The 25,375-nt window shown below is 41.8% G+C and overlaps 1 protein-coding gene across 1 annotated transcript; it reads right to left on the bottom strand.

Moving 5' to 3' along the window:
• Positions 1–257: 257 nt before the first annotated feature.
• dus3l (dihydrouridine synthase 3-like (S. cerevisiae)) lies at positions 258–25,362 on the bottom strand. The gene is made up of 15 exons (XM_056260251.1): positions 25,302–25,362; positions 24,404–24,509; positions 24,071–24,314; positions 23,103–23,474; positions 21,868–21,951; positions 19,914–19,955; positions 19,672–19,824; positions 18,184–18,300; positions 17,189–17,254; positions 16,119–16,229; positions 15,953–16,049; positions 14,375–14,450; positions 7,269–7,457; positions 6,738–6,866; positions 258–358 (listed from the first exon to the last, which is right to left on the bottom strand). Exons 2-15 carry the CDS (start codon positions 24,454–24,456, stop codon positions 286–288), a joined length of 1,806 nt encoding a protein of 601 aa, XP_056116226.1. The 5' UTR covers positions 24,457–24,509; positions 25,302–25,362; the 3' UTR covers positions 258–285.
• Between the last annotated feature and the right edge of the window lie 13 nt (positions 25,363–25,375).

Here is a 25,375-nt window from a genome sequence, read left to right as displayed (position 1 = left end):
TCTTTCATATCATCAGTAAAGAGATCGATACAGAACCAGAGATGGAGATCAGTGTCCATCTGTTTAATTCTATTGATCAGTTTAATTATAATGCATTTATATCTAACACACACACACTCTTCAGTATTAAACATCTCTAATACATTTAAAATAAATTCAACCTGAATACAAACAACTTCGGCTTAATCATGTTCAAACAAGATAGAAATAAAACAAAAGAAAATAAAAAAAAGTTTGATTAGCACTTTATATTCAGTAAGCATTGCCTTTCTCTGCAGCCGATGGTCATTTATAAGCGTTGGCCTTGTGTTTCGGCAGGAAACTGAAGTTTCCCGGCACCGGCCCCAACAGCATCTCACTGCAGCGATAACAAGAAGACAGCCGTTAGTTACGCGTCTAATTACTGATGTCTAATTCAGTTATTAACAAACATGACACACCACACAAGTTAAACTCCATGGGTCTCAATTATGAAACATTCGTAAATATACGAGTAAATATGAGAGTGATTTGCGCGTAAAGAGACCTTCCCGAAAACTCATCTCCTGATTCACAAATACTTCGTAAACGTCAGATGTGAAAGTGAAATGTGTGTGAGCGTCATCATAAACGAATGTGTGTCGAGCGTCATCATAAACGAGTGTGTGTCGAGCGTCATCATGAACGAGTGTGTGTCGAGCGTCATCATGAACGATTGTGTGTCGAGCGTCATCATAAACAAGTGTGTGTCGAGCGTCATCATGAACGAGTGTGTGTCGAGCGTCATCATGAACGAGTGTGTGTCGAGCGTCATCATGAACGAGTGTGTGTCGAGCGTCATCATGAACGAGTGTGTGTCGAGCGTCATCATGAACGATTGTGTGTCGAGCGTCATCATAAACGAGTGTGTGTCGAGCGTCATCATGAACGAGTGTGTGTCGAGCGTCACCATGAACGAGTGTGTGTGGAGCGTCACCATAAACGAGTGTGTGTCGAGCGTCATCATAAACGAGTGTGTGTCGAGCGTCATCATAAACGAGTGTGTGTCGAGCGTCATCATGAACGAGTGTGTGTCGAGCGTCACCATGAACGAGTGTGTGTGGAGCGTCACCATAAACGAGTGTGTGTCGAGCGTCATCATAAACGAGTGTGTGTCGAGCGTCATCATGAACGAGTGTGTGTCGAGCGTCATCATAAACGAGTGTGTGTCGAGCGTCATCATAAACGAGTGTGTGTCGAGCGTCATCATAAACGAGTGGGTGTCGAGCGTCATCATGAACGAGTGTGTGTCGAGCGTCATCATGAACGAGTGTGTGTCGAGCGTCATCATGAACGAGTGTGTGTCGAGCGTCATCATGAACGAGTGTGTGTCGAGCGTCACCATGAACGAGTGTGTGTCGAGCGTCATCATGAACGAGTGTGTGTCGAGCGTCATCATAAACGAGTGTGTGTCGAGCGTCATCATGAACGAGTGTGTGTCGAGCGTCACCATGAACGAGTGTGTGTCGAGCGTCATCATGAACGAGTGTGTGTCGAGCGTCATCATGAACGAGTGTGTGTCGAGCGTCATCATAAACGTGTGTCGAGCGTCATCATGAACGAGTGTGTGTCGAGCGTCATCATAAACGAGTGTGTCGAGCGTCATCATAAACGAGTGTGTCGAGCGTCATCATGAACGAGTGTGTGTCGAGCGTCATCATGAACGAGTGTGTCGAGCGTCATCATGAACGAGTGTGTCGAGCGTCATCATGAACGAGTGTGTGTCGAGCGTCATCATAAACGAGTGTGTGTCGAGCGTCATCATGAACGAGTGTGTGTCGAGCGTCACCATAAGCGAGTGTGTGTCGAGCGTCATCATAAACGAGTGTGTGTCGAGCGTCATCATAAACGAGTGTGTGTCGAGCGTCATCATGAACGAGTGTGTGTCGAGCGTCACCATAAACGAGTGTGTGTCGAGCGTCACCATAAGCGAGTGTGTGTCGAGCGTCATCATGAACGAGTGTGTCGAGCGTCATCATGAACGAGTGTGTGTCGAGCGTCATCATGAACGAGTGTGTGTCGAGCGTCATCATGAACGAGTGTGTGTCGAGCGTCATCATGAACGAGTGTGTGTCGAGCGTCATGAACGAGTGTGTGTCGAGCGTCATCATGAACGAGTGTGTGTCGAGCGTCATCATAAGCGAGTGTGTGTCGAGCGTCATCATAAACGAGTGTGTCGAGCGTCATCATAAACGAGTGTGTGTCGAGCGTCATCATGAACGAGTGTGTGTCGAGCGTCATCATGAACGAGTGTGTCGAGCGTCATCATAAACGAGTGTGTGTCGAGCGTCATCATGAACGAGTGTGTGTCGAGCGTCATCATAAGCGAGTGTGTGTCGAGCGTCATCATAAACGAGTGTGTGTCGAGCGTCATCATAAACGAGTGTGTGTCGAGCGCCATCATGAACGAGTGTGTGTCGAGCGTCATCATGAACGAGTGTGTGTCGAGCGTCATCATAAACGAGTGTGTGTCGAGCGTCATCATGAACGAGTGTGTGTCGAGCGTCATCATGAACGAGTGTGTGTCGAGCGTCATCATGAACGAGTGTGTGTCGAGCGTCATCATGAACGAGTGTGTCGAGCGTCATCATGAAAGAGTGTGTGTCGAGCGTCATCATGAACGAGTGTGTGTCGAGCGTCATCATGAACGAGTGTGTCGAGCGTCATCATGAACGATTGTGTGTCGAGCGTCATCATGAACGAGTGTGTGTCGAGCGTCATCATGAACGAGTGTGTGTCGAGCGTCATCATGAGCGAGTGTGTGTCGAGCGTCATCATGAACGAGTGTGTGTCGAGCGTCATCATGAACGAGTGTGTGTCGAGCGTCATCATGAACGAGTGTGTGTCGAGCGTCATCATGAGCGAGTGTGTGTCGAGCGTCATCATGAACGAGTGTGTGTCGAGCGTCATCATGAACGAGTGTGTGTCGAGCGTCATCATGAACGAGTGTGTGTCGAGCGTCATCATGAACGAGTGTGTGTCGAGCGTCATCATAAACGAGTGTGTGTCGAGCGTCATCATGAGCGAGTGTGTGTCGAGCGTCATCATGAACGAGTGTGTGTCGAGCGTCATCATGAACGAGTGTGTGTCGAGCGTCATCATGAACGATTGTGTGTCGAGCGTCATCATGAACGAGTGTGTGTCGAGCGTCATCATGAACGAGTGTGTGTCGAGCGTCATCATGAACGATTGTGTGTCGAGCGTCATCATGAACGAGTGTGTGTCGAGCGTCATCATGAACGAGTGTGTGTCGAGCGTCATCATGAACGAGTGTGTGTCGAGCGTCATCATGAACGAGTGTGTGTCGAGCGTCATCATAAACGAGTGTGTGTCGAGCGTCATCATAAACGAGTGTGTGTCGAGCGTCATCATAAACGAGTGTGTGTCGAGCGTCATCATAAACGAGTGTGTGTCGAGCGTCATCATAAACGAGTGTGTGTCGAGCGTCATCATAAACGAGTGTGTGTCGAGCGTCATCATGAACGAGTGTGTGTCGAGCGTCATCATGAACGAGTGTGTGTCGAGCGTCATCATGAACGAGTGTGTGTCGAGCGTCATCATAAACGAGTGTGTGTCGAGCGTCATCATGAACGAGTGTGTGTCGAGCGTCATCATGAACGAGTGTGTGTCGAGCGTCATCATAAACGAGTGTGTGTCGAGCGTCATCATGAACGAGTGTGTGTCGAGCGTCATCATAAACGAGTGTGTGTCGAGCGTCATCATGAACGAGTGTGTGTCGAGCGTCATCATGAACGAGTGTGTGTCGAGCGTCATCATAAACGAGTGTGTGTCGAGCGTCATCATGAACGAGTGTGTGTCGAGCGTCATCATGAACGAATGTGTGTCGAGCGTCATCATAAACGAGTGTGTGTCGAGCGTCATCATGAACGAGTGTGTGTCGAGCGTCATCATAAGCGAGTGTGTGTCGAGCGTCATCATGAACGAGTGTGTGTCGAGCGTCATCATAAACGAGTGTGTGTCGAGCGTCATCATAAACGAGTGTGTGTCGAGCGTCATCATGAACGAGTGTGTGTCGAGCGTCATCATGAACGAGTGTGTGTCGAGCGTCATCATGAACGAGTGTGTGTCGAGCGTCATCATGAACGAGTGTGTGTCGAGCGTCATCATAAACGAGTGTGTGTCGAGCGTCATCATGAACGAGTGTGTGTCGAGCGTCATCATGAACGAGTGTGTGTCGAGCGTCATCATGAACGAGTGTGTGTCGAGCGTCATCATGAACGAGTGTGTGTCGAGCGTCATCATAAACGATTGTGTCGAGCGTCATCATAAACGAGTGTGTGTCGAGCGTCATCATGAACGAGTGTGTGTCGAGCGTCATCATGAACGAGTGTGTGTCGAGCGTCATCATGAACGAGTGTGTGTCGAGCGTCATCATGAACGATTGTGTGTCGAGCGTCATCATGAACGAGTGTGTGTCGAGCGTCATCATGAACGAGTGTGTGTCGAGCGTCATCATGAACGATTGTGTGTCGAGCGTCATCATGAACGAGTGTGTGTCGAGCGTCATCATAAACGAGTGTGTGTCGAGCGTCATCATGAACGAGTGTGTGTCGAGCGTCATCATAAGCGAGTGTGTGTCGAGCGTCATCATGAACGAGTGTGTGTCGAGCGTCATCATGAACGAGTGTGTGTCGAGCGTCATCATAAACGAGTGTGTGTCGAGCGTCATCATGAACGAGTGTGTGTCGAGCGTCATCATAAGCGAGTGTGTGTCGAGCGTCATCATGAACGAGTGTGTGTCGAGCGTCATCATAAACGAGTGTGTGTCGAGCGTCATCATGAACGAGTGTGTGTCGAGCGTCATCATGAACGAGTGTGTGTCGAGCGTCATCATGAACGAGTGTGTGTCGAGCGTCATCATGAACGAGTGTGTGTCGAGCGTCATCATAAGCGAGTGTGTGTCGAGCGTCATCATGAACGAGTGTGTGTCGAGCGTCATCATAAGCGAGTGTGTGTCGAGCGTCATCATAAACGTGTGTGTGTCGAGCGTCATCATGAACGAGTGTGTGTCGAGCGTCATCATAAACGAGTGTGTGTCGAGCGTCATCATGAACGAGTGTGTGTCGAGCGTCATCATGAACGAGTGTGTGTCGAGCGTCATCATGAACGAGTGTGTGTCGAGCGTCATCATAAGCGAGTGTGTGTCGAGCGTCATCATGAACGAGTGTGTGTCGAGCGTCATCATGAACGAGTGTGTGTCGAGCGTCATCATGAACGAGTGTGTGTCGAGCGTCATCATAAGCGAGTGTGTGTCGAGCGTCATCATGAACGAGTGTGTGTCGAGCGTCATCATAAGCGAGTGTGTGTCGAGCGTCATCATAAACGTGTGTGTGTCGAGCGTCATCATGAACGAGTGTGTGTCGAGCGTCATCATAAACGAGTGTGTGTCGAGCGTCATCATGAACGAGTGTGTGTCGAGCGTCATCATGAACGAGTGTGTGTCGAGCGTCATCATAAGCGAGTGTGTGTCGAGCGTCATCATAAACGAGTGTGTGTCGAGCGTCATCATGAACGAGTGTGTGTCGAGCGTCATCATGAACGAGTGTGTGTCGAGCGTCATCATGAACGAGTGTGTGTCGAGCGTCATCATGAACGAGTGTGTGTCGAGCGTCATCATGAACGAGTGTGTGTCGAGCGTCATCATGAACGAGTGTGTGTCGAGCGTCATCATAAGCGAGTGTGTGTCGAGCGTCATCATAAACGAGTGTGTCGAGCGTCATCATGAACGAGTGTGTGTCGAGCGTCATCATGAACGAGTGTGTGTCGAGCGTCATCATGAACGAGTGTGTGTCGAGCGTCATCATAAGCGAGTGTGTGTCGAGCGTCATCATAAACGAGTGTGTGTCGAGCGTCATCATGAACGAGTGTGTGTCGAGCGTCATCATGAACGAGTGTGTGTCGAGCGTCATCATGAACGAGTGTGTGTCGAGCGTCATCATAAGCGAGTGTGTGTCGAGCGTCATCATAAACGAGTGTGTGTCGAGCGTCATCATAAACGAGTGTGTGTCGAGCGTCATCATAAACGAGTGTGTGTCGAGCGTCATCATGAACGAGTGTGTGTCGAGCGTCATCATGAACGAGTGTGTGTCGAGCGTCATCATAAACGAGTGTGTGTCGAGCGTCATCATGAACGAGTGTGTGTCGAGCGTCATCATGAACGAGTGTGTGTCGAGCGTCATCATAAGCGAGTGTGTGTCGAGCGTCATCATAAACGAGTGTGTGTCGAGCGTCATCATGAACGAGTGTGTGTCGAGCGTCATCATGAACGAGTGTGTGTCGAGCGTCATCATGAACGAGTGTGTTCTCTGGCGTTCGGATGCTGGTGTTCGGGAACACACTCGTGTGTGTGTGTGAGACGCTTCTGGAGGGAATCACACCCAATCACTCTGATCACACACTTCGACTTTCAGAAACACCAAACCAACATTAGAGACGCTGCGACGCCATTGGTCCACTGGCTACTCCAGTTATCCAATCACAGCTGACGCCGAGTCACATGAGGCTTGAGGGATTTATTCAGTAAATGTGTTTCCATCGTAGTTCATGCGCATCTTGAAACTTCCATCCAGTGCTTTTTCTACAATATCCCAGAATGCACATAGGAATAGGTGATGGAACAGCTCGTGTCACTGAGAAGGGGTTTGGACCTGTAATGTTCTGCTATTGGTCAGCAAGATGTGTGTATTAATCTGTGTCACCTGATCTGTATCCAGTCGCCCACGTGTTGACTGGCCATCAGAGACTCCATGTAATCTCGGCCCATGTAGAACGGCGGGCGCTCGTTGATCCTCTGCGGGACTCTCTCCAGCAATCCCACGGGAATATACCTGAACACACACACACACACTCAGCTCAAGGTGAGCAGTGCAACAGGGGTCCTACAGATGCTGTCAAATACACTTTATTTCCAAGGAGTACAATCAGAGATCTCATTTATCAAACAATATCTTTTAAATTCTAAAAAAAAAAAAAAAAAATCTACAAATAAAGTGCAGCAGATGCAGTGACTGCGGTAACTTTAACCATTGAAAGGACACTATGACAAAGATTTCCTTATTATTATTATTGATCTCATGAATATATGATTGACCTGAAGAATAAAAGCTGTATCATATACTTAGATATTTATAGAGCCGTGCGAAACGCCTCTATATCTATATAAGCTGCTTTGAAATGATGTGTGGTGAGAAGCGCTATAGAAATGCCTGTGAGCTGAAGTGTCCTGTCACCTGCACAGGAAGGAGAGCCACTCCAACAGGAAGCTGCGCGTCTTCTCCACGCCCTGCGTGTCGGAGCCCCAGTGCTCGAGGCCGAAGTTGCTGAAGTCCCGCAGGACGTCCAGGCGCTCGCTGGAGGAGATGTCCCAGTGCCGGCTCTCCTTGATCTCAGTGAAGAGCCACGGCTTGATCAGCGCGCCCCTGACAAACAGGAAACAGTTCTTAGAACAGACCAGCGCCGGGTTCCAGATAACCATGCATCTTAGCTCTCTACGAGCAAGGTTACGAACCTCGCCGCGTTTCCCCAAAAATGTACGGCTCTGTCCAAAAGCCAGTTATTTTAGTCGATAAAGTTAAAGATAGATGCACTTTTATGATGGACAGATGCACTTTTATGATGGACAGATGCACTTTTATGATGGACAGATGCACTTTTATGATGGACAGATGCACTTTTATGATGAATAGATGCACTTTTATGATGGATAGATGCACTTTTATGATGGACAGATGCACTTTTATGATGGATAGATGCACTTTTATGATGAACAGATGCACTTTTATGATGAATAGATGCACTTTTATGATGAATAGATGCACTTTTATGATGGACAGATGCACTTTTATGATGGACAGATGCACTTTTATGATGGATAGAGGTACTTTTATGATGGACAGATGCACTTTTATGATGGACAGATGCACTTTTATGATGGACAGATGCACTTTTATGATGAATAGATGCACTTTTATGATGGACAGATGCACTTTTATGATGGATAGAGGTACTTTTATGATGGATAGATGCACTTTTATGATGGACAGATGCACTTTTATGATGGATAGATGCACTTTTATGATGGATAGATGCACTTTTATGATGGACAGATGCACTTTTATGATGGACAGATGCACTTTTATGATGGATAGATGCACTTTTATGATGGATAGATGCACTTTTATGATGGATAGATGCACTTTTATGATGAATAGATGCACTTTTATGATGGACAGATGCACTTTTATGATGGATAGAGGTACTTTTATGATGGATAGATGCACTTTTATGATGAATAGATGCACTTTTATGATGGATAGAGGTACTTTTATGATGGACAGATGCACTTTTATGATGAATAGATGCACTTTTATGATGGACAGATGCACTTTTATGATGGATAGAGGTACTTTTATGATGGATAGATGCACTTTTATGATGGACAGATGCACTTTTATGATGAATAGATGCACTTTTATGATGGATAGATGCACTTTTATGATGGATAGATGCACTTTTAGCACTTTTATGATGGACAGATGCACTTTTATGATGGATAGATGCACTTTTATGATGGATAGATGCACTTTTATGATGGATAAATGCACTTTTATGATGGATAGATGCACTTTTAGCACTTTTATGATGGACAGATGCACTTTTATGATGGATAGATGCACTTTTATGATGGATAAATGCACTTTTATGATGGATAGATGCACTTTTAGCACTTTTATGATGGACAGATGCACTTTTATGATGGATAGATGCACTTTTATGATGGATAGATGCACTTTTATGATGGACAGATGCACTTATGATGGACAGATGCACTTTTATGATGGACAGATGCACTTTTATGATGGACAGATGCACTTTTATGATGGATAAATGCACTTTTATGATGGATAGATGCACTTTTATGATGGATAAATGCACTTTTATGATGGATAGATGCACTTTTAGCACTTTTATGATGGACAGATGCACTTTTATGATGGATAGATGCACTTTTATGATGGACAGATGCACTTTTATGATGGACAGATGCACTTATGATGGACAGATGCACTTTTATGATGGACAGATGCACTTTTATGATGAATAGATGCACTTTTATGATGGATAGATGCACTTTTATGATGGATAGATGCACTTTTAGCACTTTTATGATGGACAGATGCACTTTTATGATGGATAGATGCACTTTTATGATGGATAGATGCACTTTTATGATGGATAAATGCACTTTTATGATGGATAGATGCACTTTTAGCACTTTTATGATGGACAGATGCACTTTTATGATGGATAGATGCACTTTTATGATGGATAAATGCACTTTTATGATGGATAGATGCACTTTTAGCACTTTTATGATGGACAGATGCACTTATGATGGACAGATGCACTTTTATGATGGACAGATGCACTTTTATGATGAATAGATGCACTTTTATGATGGATAGATGCACTTTTATGATGGATAGATGCACTTTTAGCACTTTTATGATGGACAGATGCACTTTTATGATGGATAGATGCACTTTTATGATGGATAGATGCACTTTTATGATGGATAAATGCACTTTTATGATGGATAGATGCACTTTTAGCACTTTTATGATGGACAGATGCACTTTTATGATGGACAGATGCACTTTTATGATGGATAGATGCACTTTTATGATGGATAGATGCACTTTTATGATGGACAGATGCACTTATGATGGACAGATGCACTTTTATGATGGACAGATGCACTTTTATGATGGACAGATGCACTTTTATGATGGATAAATGCACTTTTATGATGGATAGATGCACTTTTATGATGGATAAATGCACTTTTATGATGGATAGATGCACTTTTAGCACTTTTATGATGGACAGATGCACTTTTATGATGGATAGATGCACTTTTATGATGGACAGATGCACTTATGATGGACAGATGCACTTTTATGATGGACAGATGCACTTTTATGATGGACAGATGCACTTTTATGATGGACAGATGCACTTTTATGATGGATAGATGCAATTTTATGATGGACAGATGCACTTTTATGATGGATAGATGTACTTATGATGGACAGATGCACTTTTATGATGGACAGATGCACTTTTATGATGGACAGATGCACTTATGATGGACAGATGCACTTTTATGATGGACAGATGCACTTTTATGATGGACAGATGCACTTTTATGATGGACAGATGCACTTTTATGATGGACAGATGCACTTTTATGATGGATAGATGCACTTTTATGATGGACAGATGCACTTTTATGATGGACAGATGCACTTTTATGATGGACAGATGCACTTTTATGATGGATAGATGCACTTATGATGAACAGATGCACTTTTATGATGGACAGATGCACTTTTATGATGGATAGATGCACTTTTATGATGGACAGATGCACTTTTATGATGGACAGATGCACTTATGATGGACAGATGCACTTTTATGATGGACAGATGCACTTTTATGATGGATAGATGCACTTATGATGGACAGATGCACTTTTATGATGGACAGATGCACTTTTATGATGGACAGATGCACTTTTATGATGGATAGATGCACTTTTATGATGGACAGATGCACTTTTATGATGGTCAGATGCACTTTTATGATGGATAGATGCACTTTTATGATGGACAGATGCACTTTTATGATGGACAGATGCACTTTTATGGACTTCAAAAATATATAAAGTCATTCACTGCCATTATAAAGCTTGGAAGAGCCAGGACATGTTTAAAGAGCATATTGCAGGTAAAAAAAAAAAATCTAAATTAATATATAACCTTGTATGAAAATACCATATGAAAAGTTAATGCAGGATTTAAAATGTTTTAAAACGACATAAGGGCACTAATTTAGTAGATAAAGTGAGCGTTTCTTGGACTGCTCGTAAAAACGGCTTTTTTTTTCAACATCGCGTCATTTTACGTCACGCTAGGGAGCCTCAGCCTCGGCTCAGTGCAGAGTAGGCTGGCATTCAGTGAGAGCGGCCGTGAGTCAGTGTGTTTTCCGTAGTTTTTGTATTTCAATCTATCATCGTCATGGTAAATTATTGTGTTTGTGGAGGTTGCAAAAACTCCGGCCTGTCAGGACATCGAGTCCACAGGTTTCCATAACAAGAAAAAGGACGGTGCTGTATCTTTCGTGCCTGGTGCGGTGTGTGCAGCTGAAGAGACGGGATTTCTCTTCCGCATCGGCTTCGAGAACCGCGGTCGTGTGTAGCTTTCACTTCAGATCGTGTGTAGCGTTCACTTCAGATCGGAGGATTATCATCCCGGCGATATGATGGAGTTTAACATGGGATGCCGAAGCAAGAATATTGATCGTCGTATACTGTACCAATGGCATCAAATAGTGTGATATAGGGAGTCATGCCCTAAATAGAGGCAACTTGTAATTGAAAAACAAAATTACTCAGGTTGTTTAAATATTCAAATCTTTAATTTTCTATTTATGTTATAACCCAGATGAAAAATATGTTTTAAAAATGTACTTGGGTATGTTTTTAGTACAATAGAAATATACTCAAGTAGGGATGTCCCGATCAGGTTTTTTTGCCCTCGAGTCCGAGTCCGAGTCATTTGATTTTGAGTATCTACCGATACCGAGTCCCGATCCGATACTTATATAATACATTAAAAAAAAATAAAGAAGAGAGAAAAAACAGATCCAGGATGTTCCTTATTTTTTATTTAATTCACCTTATTTTAACATTCAACAACTCTGTTAACAAACAGAGCACTTCTGTGAGGTAGCTTGAACAATCAAGTAATAAATAACATAAAATCTTCACTTTTGGACTTTAGTGCAACAGTAAATCTAGAAAAAGTCTAATATAAAAACAAATAGCACCTCAACTTAAAATACCCAGCAGACATGTAAACAAAAAATAAAAATGTTTTAAAAGTGTATAAAAAAATAATGAGAATATAATATAGGCCTACATTAGGGGTGTTACAGTTCACAAAATTTGCGGTTCGGTTCGATACGATACAGCAAAAAGAAAGAAATGCCAGAGAAATTTCCTATTAAAAGAAAAACTATTTTTGTAGTTTTCCTACATCTTGAAACTTTCAGGTTTATAAATGGGGGTAATCTTTGAAGGATGAACAAATAATGTTTTGGTAATCACATTAAAAATAACATTTAAATATATATTTATATAATATTTGAGTTTTGAAGTGCAACATTAAATCCATGTTCATTCACGGCACAATGTTTCTCCTGGTGTCCACGTCAGCGCTGTTTGATCTAATAGAGATCTACGGTTAATAACGGAGAAATGTGAATGCTTCTCACTAGATCTCGCAGCGATGTTATTCAGTGGCGAATTCAAATGTTTTCTTCACTGGATCTCTTCGCTTGATCTCGCGCTGCACAGATGTTGCTGGTCCGAACTGATAAATGGTCCGTGAAGCACAATATAATGAGAAGCGCAGTTTCGTTCCGCTTTCATTACGTTTGCCATTTGATGTTGCGCAGCGTTGTGGTGATCGCGCCAGCGCGGATTTCGTCTGCAGGAAAAATGGTCCTAGGAATCGTTCGGTTTGTATGCGTACCGAACCGGAAGCCTCGTACCGAAACGGTTCAATAATTACGAATACATGTACCGTTACACCCCTAATTTACATATATCCGAGTCCTGATCGGGAGGTAACGTCCGATTCCGATCGAGTCTGAAACCATGTGATCGGGCCCGATTTCCGATCGCGTGATCGGATCGGGACATCCCTATACTCAAGTATAGTTTTTATACATTTAATAGTATACATCTACCCTAAACATACTAATGTCTGCTGGCCTGATATACGATGGTAATAATCTGTACAATATTGTGAGCACAGTGTATATCGTTAGCGAACGTGTGTATCTATAAGCAAAGACACCTGTCCTGTTCTCCACTCGTTCTCACACCACAACTCAATGTGTCTCTGACCGTTCTGTCTAACATTAATCCTGTCCTGCTCTCTTGGCAGCATAGCAGGCTCATAACTGTATGGCTGTGGTCCGTCATACGAGTAAGTATTTCCTCAGCGTCCGAAATGTCATTGCGATCCATTGTTTTCCTGTTGTTTGCATCGACCGCTCTCCCGCCCGTTACGTAACGCCCGCCACGCCCATTTTCAGACGCGGAAGTAAAATTTTCTCACAAAAACGACTCCAGAAGCTTCTGTAGCGTATTTATAAGAATATTTTAAAGAAAATCTAGTTCCTACATTATTTTTCTATACATTGACTCGTTGGGTCCTCTAACCTGCAATATGCCCTTTAAAGGGATACTCCACTTTTTTTGGAAATAGGCTCATTTTACAACTCCCCCAGAGTTAAACTGTTGAGTTTTACCGTTTTTGAATCCATTCAGCCGATCTCCGGTTCTGGCGGTACCACTTTTAGCATAGCTTAGCATACATCATTGAAGTGGACAAGACCATTAGCATTTCTCAAAAAAAATGACCAAAGTGTTTCGATATTTTTCCTATTTAAAACTTGACTCTTCTGTAGTTACATCGTGCACTAAGACCGACGGAAAATGTAAAGTTGCGATTTTCTAGGCTGATATGGCTAGGAACTATACTCTCATTCCTGCGTAATAATCAAGAAACTTCACTGCCGTACCATGAGAGCAGCAGGCGTAATGATATGACGCAGCGCCTGAAAATAGGCCACCTTCCGTCAACACAACGGAACTATTTTCAGGCGCTGCGTCATATCATTACGCCTGCTGCTCTCATGGTACGGCAGTGAAGTTTCTTGATTATTACGCAGGAATGAGAGTATAGTTCCTAGCCATATCAGCCTAGAAAATCGCAACTTTACATTTTCCGTCGGTCTTAGTGCACGATGTAACTACAGAAGAGTCAAGTTTTAAATAGGAAAAATATCGAAACACTTTGGTCATTTTTTAATGAGAAATGCTAATGGTCTTGTCCACTTCAATGATGTATGCTAAGCTATGCTAAAAGTGGTACCGCCAGAACCGGAGATCGGCTGAATGGATTCAAAAACGGTAAAACTCAACAGTTTAACTCTGGGGGAGTTGTAAATTGAGCCTATTTCCAAAAAAAGTGGAGTATCCCTTTAATATAACTCTGATTGTGTTCGTCTGAGAGAAGAATGTCATATACACCTAGGATGGCTTGAGGGAGAGTGAATCATGGGCTAATTTACATTTTTGGGAGAACTATCCCTTTAAGATCAGTCGTACGATCGTATTTACGAACTTCTGAGGCTTACGATGCTTTATGGAAGCGCAGCCCAGAACGGCACAGATGATGCATGAAAGCGGACGCAGACTGACCTCGCCAACATGATCCCCGACACTCCCGTTTCTCTGGCCTTCATGGCGTCTTCATACGACAGAATATCTCCGTTACCTGTGGGACAAACACCAACAGAGTCAATTAGGGATCACCATATCAGTAGCGGCCGATATATGATCATTTATGTTATCAATATCGACCCGAAAAGAAAACTTGTCAGATATATTAAAGCTGATAAATCATGTATTATTTCCTTCAGCTGAGACGCTTCAGATGCACACTGTTCAACATGATGGAGCTGAATCGCTTGAAATATGATTGAAATCACTTCAAAAAAGGAAAATACAGTTCAGTGCAACATGTTATATCAGCTGCATAAAATGATAATGAGAACATTATAACTGTGTGATTGGGTCATGGCTTTTAATGGTGAGTTTTGTTTTTGTATTCAAACTCAATTTATATATTGAAATTGGATTTAGATTTATCGGCCAATATATCGGTTATCGGCTTTCAAATATAAAGAATGATCGGTTTCCGGCTTTCAAATATAAAGAATTATCGTTAACGGCTTTCAAATATAAAGAATCATCGGTGACCAGCTTCCAAAAATAAAGAATTATCAGTTATCGGCTTTCAAATATAAAGAATTATCAGTTATCGGCTTTCAAATATAAAGAATTATCGGTTATCGGCTTTCAAATATAAAGAATTATCAGTTACCGGCTTTCAAATATAAAGAATTATCAGTTAGCGGCTTTCAAATATAAAGAATTATCGGTTATCGGCTTTCAAATATAAAGAATTATCGGTTTCTGGCTTTCAAATATAAAGAATTATCGGTTACCGGCTTTCAAATATAAAGAATTATCGGTTACCGGCTTTCAAATATAAAGAATTATCGGTTACCGGCTTTCATATATAAAGAATTATCGGTTAGCGGCTTTCAAATATAAAGAATTATCAGTTAGCGGCTTTCAAATATAAAGAATTATCGGTTATCGGCTTTCAAATATAAAGAATTATCAGTTAGCGGCTTTCAAATATAAAGAATTATCAGTTAGCGGCTTTCAAATATAAAGAATTATCGGTTATCGGCTTTCAAATATAAAGAATTATCGGTTTCTGGCTTCCAAATATAAAGAATTATCGGTTACCGGCTTTCAAATATAAAGAATTATCGGTTACCGGCTTTCATATATAAAGAATTATCGGTTAGCGGCTTTCAAATATAAAGAATTATGGTTATCGGCTTTCAAATATAAAGAATTATCGGTTACCGGCTTTCAAATATAAAGAATTATCGGTTACCGGCTTTCATATATAAAGAATTATCGGTTAGCGGCTTTCAAATATAAAGAATTATGGTTATCGGCTTTCAAATATAAAGAATTATCGGTTACCGGCTTTCAAATATAAAGAATTATCGGTTACCGGCTTTCATATATAAAGAATTATCGGTTAGCGGCTTTCAAATATAAAGAATTATCGGTTTCTGGCTTTCAAATTTAACGAATTATCGGTTATCGGCTTTCAAATTTAAAGAATTATCGGCTATCGGTGCATCCCTAGAGTCAAAGCATCTGAAGTTTGGCGTATCCGCATCATCTACTCACCGAACAGCGGTACGGGAGCGGCGAGTTTGGAGCAGGTGTCGATATAATCCCAGTCAGCTGACTTCGTGTAGCGCTGTTCGCGAGATCTGCCGTGCAGCTGCGGAGGAGAACACTCATGATGAAGGAAACCTCATTAGCTTGAGCTGCTCGCTGAACCTCACCGTACCGTGATGAGCGACACGCCCCACTTCTTCATCTCGGGGATCAGCTTGTGCGCGACGTTGCAGTTCTGCTGGACTCCCGTGCGGATCTTAACCGTTAGAGGAACGTCCAGCACCTGCGGAAGAGCATGAGACGCGTCACACAGCAGCAACTCGTAATCCGTTAATAATCAGATTGATGGCTCAGTCGGACTGAAAAGCCTTCATGCTAAAATAATTCAGCTCGATCTGAATGAAATATCCATAAGGTTGAAAGTGGTGCTGCAGACCTGAAGTAATCTGACCGATCAATAGGAAAAAACAGCATGTAAATGCTTGAATCGTCTCAATCAGATTCACAAATATCTTTAATATCACAAATAGCGCCGTGATGAGCATGTTTACAAATGTCGTACGAACATGCATGTGTTTATTTACATCTTGCGTTTTAAGAACTGGTCAGTGGAGGACACTGAACATTCACTAAATATTTGCTAAAAAGCACTTCTGACATAAATGTCTGATGCAAAACAATTATACTTGCGGTTAGACATTATCGCGCTGGTTTTCTCCGGCTCTGCATGCAGCGAACTGAAGTTTTGTTCATAATACATAAATGCAAATGTGAATGTGTATCGTGCTGTAACTTTTAGGGTTCGTATAACTATAACTTGACCTCCTTTGGTTTCCATGCTATCAACACTACGAAAAACACTAAAGAGTCATGTAAAAACCTCTTGTAGGTTGACAAAGAATACAAAAATGTAAAATATGAGAAATTATGAACTCCTATAGTATAAAAAAATAGTTCCTTTGTCAATTTGACACATAAAAAAGACAATTTTACTAATTTTAATCACGGCGTCTTTCTTCAATTCTGAACGTAATACATAAATGCAAAAGTTAATGTATATGTGAATCAGTGTGACGTTCAGGGTTCATATAAACATAACTTTCAGAATCTGAGATCGGATTGATGAAAACATGTGCATGTAAACACACCTACTGACGTCCAATGACGCGATACAAGACGAACATCACTCAACACACTCTTTAAACACACGTAACAATGATCAAGGTTTCTCGGTTCACTTACAGAATTCATTCCCCTCACGATTTGCTCAAATTTGGTGGTGCGTGTCATGAGGCCACATCCACCGCCCTGAAGAAACAAATCAGTTCATCGCAGTTAAAAGTCACAAAGACTAGCGTTCTTCTGAAAATACGGCTACGCTGTGTGTCGGGTCAAAGCGACCTCTGGTTTCCATGCAGTTCACCAAAAATCAACACTAAAGAATCACGTAAAAACCTCTTTCAGTGACTAAAACCCCCCAAAATATACTACATTATTAACTACTATACTATAAAAAACACTTTCTCTCTTTGTGTTAGTGGTAAATCTGATGTAAATATTCAATATTACCTGTACAGAGTCTACAGACACAAAAAAAACTATTTATTTGATGTTTTGACTACTTGAAGAGACTATTTTCACTCTGAGATACAACTATGAATAAATAGTATTTATGATTTGTACATTAATTGTAGTATTTATTTCTATTTGTAATATTGGTGTAAAATGCCTCTGCATTTTTGTTTTGTTTTGACTCTAGTAAAACATTGACAGTAAAACTCAAATAGATGAACAGCAAATTCTCTCTCGATTCAGAAGACAAGTCTTTAATTTCAAGTAAACTTTAAGTCTTAAATTCTCATGTTTAAATCTCAAGCGTTTCATATTTTGACGAGCTATGATCGAGGTTTTCCAGTTTTTTGGCAAATTGCATGGAAAACAATAAAGGTCATTTGTACAGGCTTTCCAAAACACAATACTTTGCATGCACATTCATGACCCTATGAGAAATATTCAAGGAATAAACAGTTTCAAGCCGTGTAAAAATCGAATGTTGTTCAAATCAACCAGCGACTCAATCAACTCCAGAAACCTGTGTGGTAACAGTGTGTTCACTGTAGGACAGATCTGTGAAAACAGCATCAGTCTCCAGTATCTGAATAAATGACCATATATGTGTGTGTGAACTGTTCTTTAGAAGCGGCTAATGGCCTCGCAGCCGGGTTTCTGTGCATTACCTTCTTGTAGACCAGGTCGATGGGGCAGCCGGAGTTTATATCCACAAAATCCACGTCGATGTTTTGATTGAGCAGCTCGGCACACCTGGTCATGGTGTCTGGGAAACAGCCCTCCAGCTGCAACACAAGCTCAGGTCAGCCCATGCGGGAGACGCCGACACACACACACTTACTGAAACTCAGAATCAGACTTCTGTCACCTGACGTCACGTACACACACCCTCACGGCAGCCCATGCGGGAGACGCCGGACACACACACTTACTGAAACTCAGAATCAGACTTCTGTCACCTGACGTCACGTACACACACCCTCACGGCAGCTCATGCGGGAGACGCCGGACACACACACACACTTACTGAAACTCAGAATCAGACTTCTGTCACCTGACGTCACGTACACACACCCTCACGGCAGCCCATGCGGGAGATGCCGACACACACACACTGAAACTCAGAATCAGACTTCTGTCACCTGACGTCATGTAAACACAACCAAACCGGCAGCCAATGCAACAGTTAGGAAGCTGGGTAGGAGATGCTACACGTTTTATTGTATATTATGCAATTTTCAGCCATATTATTATTTTGCGATAACAAAGTCAAGTCAGTTTTTTTTATGCACTGGTCAGTTTTGAGATTTTGGCTTTTCATAACGTGTTTTTTCAGACTAGTGGAAAGAAAACATCCAAAATACATCCAAAATTCCAAATGGTTGTTCATATACTGTATCATTCGCCTGATTTATAGAACATTTTACTCCTAAAATCATGGTGAAAATGTATTTTCATGACTGTTGATTTATGGAATGATAAACTGAGAAATCCCCTCTGGGAAATCCTTTAACTCTAATGTCAACACAATCAAACCTGCTTTATCCAATTTTCAGATTTCTGTTATGGAAATGTATGCAAATGAGCACATATTTAATTAGACCATGCCTCATTTGCATAAGAAACATTTCAGAATCTTGTAATACAAAAAGTGTTTCCAATAAACTGGGGAAGAACGGATATGACTTGTAGTGTTTTGCTCTAATTAACAGTGATATATGATCAACACAGGGACCCAGTCCGACATCATGAGCCTAGAAACCAATAATAACGTCACTCCAATGACACGAACGGCTCGTAATTATGGTAATTCCAGCATTACGCTTCATCAAACCAGTCAATAATTCACTGTATAACCGAATCAGACTGTCATTAAAGGCGCTGTATGCAACTTTTCACTCTACTAAAGCATACAAATACCATGTGTTTGCATATATTGAGGAAACATGCTGAGTTCACACACTCGTTTCTCTGAGCAACACTTCTACACACAGTTGTTGTACTCTGAAATGTGTGTTTCCAGGCTGGAATGTGTGTTTTTGTTTTGCTCTGTGATACTGCACGATCTCCGATGTTTTGAATTGGACTGCAGTACCGATCTCCACCACTAGCTGTTAATCTTACAGACTGCCCCTTTAATGAGCCGTGAGTCGCACCTGAACGCCGAACAGGTCCTCGCTGGCGTGTCTCTTGAGGAGCGCCCACTCGGACGCCTGTCCCTGCAGGAGGTTAGTGCACATGGCCATCTCTCCACACGTGACGTCGGCCCCGAAGCGCTTGCACACGCGCCGGAACGGCAGGTTCCCACACTGCACAGAACACACACACACACACACGTGAGCTGTGAGAACACGTCTCTGGAGGACTCGCTGAGCGCACGTTAGCCGGGAGAGTTTACCGTGGTCAGAGGAGCCAGGTACAGCTTGTCTCTGAAGTCCACCTGAGACACAAGAGTTAAACATTACAGAATTAACAAATATTATATACAAAATAAGTGTATAAAAATGTCTAAACTTTTAGGAGATCAAAAATGCATCACGAGGCAGAAAAAAAATCTTAAATTAAATTTGATTTAATATCACACCCGTTTGATTCGGATTGTGAGATGCTGGTTGGTCGATGCCAGCTTGGCTATTTTCAAGTCGAAATACTATAAAAGAGCAATTTTAAAACCTGTATAAGGTTAAATATAGGTTATATTATACACAGTCAAACCTAAATTTATTCACTCAACTTCAACATCTCACACATCATCACGGTTTATTCGCTATAGTTTAGACAATGGTGATAAACATGAGCAGAACTCAGAGTTCTCAGATCAGTGGATATTTGACTGGTTTTGTCCGTCCTTCTGTTAGACTCTCACACATGAATTATGTTGAATATCTGTCAGCTGTTCAATTTAACTACACAATTAGATAATACCAGTTTAGCTCAACCAGTGACCAAGCAATGCTTCATGTTGTTCAGTCTGTGTGTAAAAAGAGCATTAGCAATTACAGAAAACACACTGAAGAAAACATCATCAGCTCAAAGTGACTGAATACTTTTTAGTCCCAAATTGTTATAAATGTCACTGGTAGTCACTGTATGAAGAATATTTGTGTATAATATGTCACAGTTTACTTTATTTTGCTCTCCTCACTTACAGAAATGAACTTTAGTGTCCTGATCACACTAGTGAAACAATATAAAAAATGATATCTGGTGTGTGAATAGGTTTTGGTTTGACTGTAGATATGGCTCATATATAGATTAAAACCCTTTAAAGCTTCTGTTTCTGTTGCATAACAGATACACCTGTTTGACAAATGTAGCCGGTCTTCAATGTATTCTACGCATTAAAATACAAATAGTATTCTGGAGGAATATACTGTACATACTGCAGACATACACTACCGGTCAAAAGTTTTAGATCGGTAAGATTTTTAATGTTTTTACAAGAAGTCTCTTCTGCTCACCAAGGCTGCATTTATATGATTAAAAATACAAACAAAAATAGTCATATTGTTAAATATTATTACTATTTAAAACAGCTGTTTTCTATGTGAATATACAGTAAAGTGTAATTTATTCCTGTGATCAAAGCTGAATGTTCAGCATCATTGCTCCAGTCTTCAGTGTCACATGACCCTTCAGAAATCACTCTAATATGAGGATCTGATGATCAAGAAACATTTATGATTATTATCAGTGTTGAAAAGAAAAAATTTACATTTTCATTTCAGGATTCTTTGATGATTAGAAAGTTCAAAAGAACAGCATTTATCTGAAATAGAAAGCTTTTGTATCATTAAACACTATCCTTTAAAAGTTTGGGGTCAGTACGATTTTATTTTATTTTTTTGTGGAAAGAAATAAAAGAAATCAATACTTTTATTCATCAAGGATGCGTTAAATTGATCAAAAGTTACTGTAAAGACATTTATAATGTTAGAAAAGATTCTATTTGAAATAAATGCTGTTTCTGAACTTTCTATTCATCAAAGAATTCTGAAAACAAATTGTACACAACTGTTTTCAACATTGAAAAAAATAATAAATGTTTTTTTGAGCATAAAATCACCATATTAGAGTGATTTCTGAAGGATCATGTGACACTGAAGACTGGAGTAATGATGCTGAACATTCTGCTTCCATCAGAGGAATAAATTACATTTTAAAATATATTAAAATATAAAACGGTCATTTTAAATTGTCATAATATTTCACAATATTACTGTTTTTTGTTTTTGTTTTTATCATATAAATGCAGCTTTGGTGAGCAGAAGAGACTTCTTTTAAAAACATTAAAAATCTTACCCATCTAAAACTTTTGACCGGTAGTGTATAGGATGTTATTTCAAACACACCTGTTTCTTTTCACATTGTCGCAGCTTGATGATGTCAGCGTCTGTAATCGGGCCCATAGTCTTCACCGGAGGAACCGCACTCTCCTGCAATTCAGATTAAATTATACATTAAAACATCTTTAATATTTGCTTTTAGGAAACCCACGAGCCGGTATGCTTGAAGCAGCGCTGATGGACTAGCGATTAAACACCTTAAAAAGGACCGATTCTGCTCTTGATGATGTTTCAGGCTCTACTAGAACAGGTTCTCCTGCTTGAATGTTGATTATTCTCCTCATATTCTCCACTGTTGCGGCTCCTCTCTTCCCAGTCTGTCAGTAACGCTGTTTACTTCCTGTCTCTATGAAGCCCCTCCTCCTGAAAGCACACTGTGCTCTGATTGGTCGGCTGGAGCAGTGTGTTGTGATTGGTCGAGCGCTTCGAGTGTGTTTGGGAAAGTCCCGCCCCTTTTCCATAACCACCAGTTTAACACACTACTAACTAACTCAACCAGGCCCCGCCCCTTTATTCTGCGCATTAATTATTATAATGAGGAATATTGTGACGTGTTCGCTCCAGTTTATATTGAGCGTTCAAGTGATATCAGGTAATAACAGACTGTATATAATATGTGTGTGTGTAGTGTGTGTGTCGTCACCCGTAGTGTTTCTGAAGAGCGTTTTTGAAGCCCAAAGTGGGCGGAGCCGGCCGTCGCCATCTTGGCCGCGTCACTCCCGGATAACGAACATGTGCAGCGAGGCGGATTAGCTGAGGTGACGTGACGCTAACACACAGCAGACAAACACTAGCAGTGACATCAGCGGCAATCCACCTGTCACTCAAGTGGCCACGCCCTTAATTATGCACAACTTTAAGGCTTAATATAATTTAAACGGATGAGTTATAAAAACATTCCCCCCCGTCACAGTCGTCATGAAGGGCAACATTAGCTCGATAGACCAAAAGCACTTTTTGCACCAGACTGTAAACATGTGTTTTTCTGCTGTAAAGTTGTGTATTTTAACATGCGGGTCTATGGGACTGAGTCTCTTCTGCAGCCGGCCTCTAGTGGCCAGTGGAGGAACTGCAGGGTAACTCACTCAGTGTCGGATTCAAGAGAGTTGGTTTCAACACATTACTGACTAACTCAACCAGGCCCCGCCCCTTTATTCAGCGCATGAATTATTTAAATGAGGAATATTGAGCCGTGTTCGTTCCCGTAATTCAGTGATATCAGGTAACCGCAGATGTTTCACCTGTGTCTCCTGATCCGCGTCTCTGGGATCGTCCTCCAGCTTCTTCCCTCGGCTGATGGTCTTCAGGAAGGCCTCGGCGCCGCTGAAGCTCACCTGCTTCTTCCTCAGCCGTCTCTGCAGGTCTTTGTCCAGGTGGTTCCTGACCGGCTCCCTCTCGGCGTTGGGCTTGTAGAGGTCGGCGTTCACCAGGTTCTTCATCTCGGCGCTGGTGTGAGCTTTAGCAAACCTGCAGGAGACGCCGTACTGACACTTGCCGAAGGTGTTGAACAGGTAACACTGCTCTCCCAGATCCTCCGCTTTACTGCGCATGTACTCCGACACGTCGTGGAGGAAGCGGCACTTATCGCCGAAGAAGCATTTAGTGTCTCGCTCCTGAAAGACACGCGGATAATGTTAACCAGTGTAGCGTTACAGGAGCATTACGATCAACCCAACCACAGATATCGCTCAAAGTCCCCCGTAGTCAATCTTATCTCTTAAAACTCACCAAAATTAAGTTTTTTCCTTGATATGTCTTCATGCCTTAAAATATCTTGAATGTAACTCGACACCCGTGCCTCATTTAGTATGCGCGGTTCTATGAATATGCAGATGAGCCCCGCCTCCACTCACTCACTCAGCTCAGAGATCCACTGGTTGACGATCACACGTTGATCTGATTGGTTACAAGGTCGTTTGTGACGTCAGAAACACCAGCGATTTCAAACCGTGTTTTTGAGACTGTCTTTGGTTCACTGCAGTTTTAAGGAGGAAATACTCAGCAATGCTGTCGACTTATGAACTTACACATGGTGTGTCTTATAGCGTATTAAAAACACCACATAGACACATAAACAACATTAAACGCTGGATTTACACCACAGGGGGACTTTAAGCACTTTAGTTAACTATAGTAACACTGGGGGAATGGGGGAAGTGTTTGGAAACCTGTTTGGTAACCATTACCACTATATATATATATATCTCACCTGAATGATTGAGGGACACAAGCGTCTGCCTTCGTAGCTCTGAGGTTTCATGCGAGGTCTGGATTTATTCTGTCCTCTCATCCTCTTCTTGTCCTTCTTGTCCGGTTCCTCCGGCGCTGCTTCGCTGTCCAGCCGGATCCTCTTCTGCTCCGGTTCTCCAGAGTCTCCATCCGCATCTTCACTCTTCTGGCCCGGCCGGCCCGAGTCCAGGAACGCGTGGAACTGCTCTTTGGTGGTGAGGAACCTGTACATCAGACACGAGTCACTCATACACACATCGCTCCACAGACGCTGTGATTATTAATATAATCAGAATACAGTATATAAACGTACTGTTCTTTAATAGGGGCGATTCCTTTCTCGACCTCCGCAGCCGATTCCATCATGAACACTCAAACCTGCTGGGAAACCAGAAACACTGTCCTAATGGGTCAAATGTCTGAAGGAAAACGGGACTTTTATTTTGAAATACATTTACATATTAACTCATCTGCAGCAGGCAGGCCTTTGAAAACAGTGCAAAATATGTAATTGAATAAATAAATACATCCAACAGTACAAGTACTATGTATATTGTTAAAACAACAGGACTTTTATTTTGAAATAAACGATCTGATGATGTTGATGTGACGTTCTGTCATAATCATGAGCTCATTAACATAAGACCACCGCCCTCATTTACAGAACACCTCATGCGAAAATAAATAAATAATACAAATAAGATTAAAATAAATTGAGAAATTTAAAATATATATATATATAATTAAATCAAAAATAAATGTAACAAAGTTCTCCTACAGTTTTTTTTTTAACTATAATGAGTAGAATTTGTTTTACATGTAACTTAATAAAACCTAAATATTTTCCAAATAATATAATTAATAATATTTAGACATAGAGAAAATATGCCTTTTATATTTGTGGATGAGTCCGTGGCATCTGAAAGACTGAACCGCTCTGACATGACATATTTACATGTTAATCGTTGTAAGGACCATTGGACTTACTCTAACACTATAAGTGTCCCTCAGATGATACCGTGCTAATAAAGCCTCTTCAGATGTATTGCACATAGAGCCACACTGGATTAAAAGGGTTAAAAGATCATGACAGTCGAAAACAACTCGCGTATCTGAAGAACATGTGTGTGTTACTAAACACCGATCGTGCAGCCGCTCTGGGATCAGCTCAGATTTATGTCTGATTATTATTATTGATCATCATCACTCACCGACCAGTGAAGTTTGTCTCTGCACATGCACAGTCTGCCGCTGTGCAACTCTCTAATGTGTCCGACCGGAAACA

This window comes from Rhinichthys klamathensis, unplaced genomic scaffold (genome assembly GCF_029890125.1).
Source record: "Rhinichthys klamathensis goyatoka isolate OS25496 unplaced genomic scaffold, OSU_Roscu_1.1 h1tg000176l_1, whole genome shotgun sequence".
NCBI lineage: Eukaryota > Metazoa > Chordata > Actinopteri > Cypriniformes > Leuciscidae > Rhinichthys > Rhinichthys klamathensis.
The sequence above is the reverse complement of the archived record's forward strand: the minus strand, read 5'-3'. Positions and strand labels throughout refer to the sequence as shown.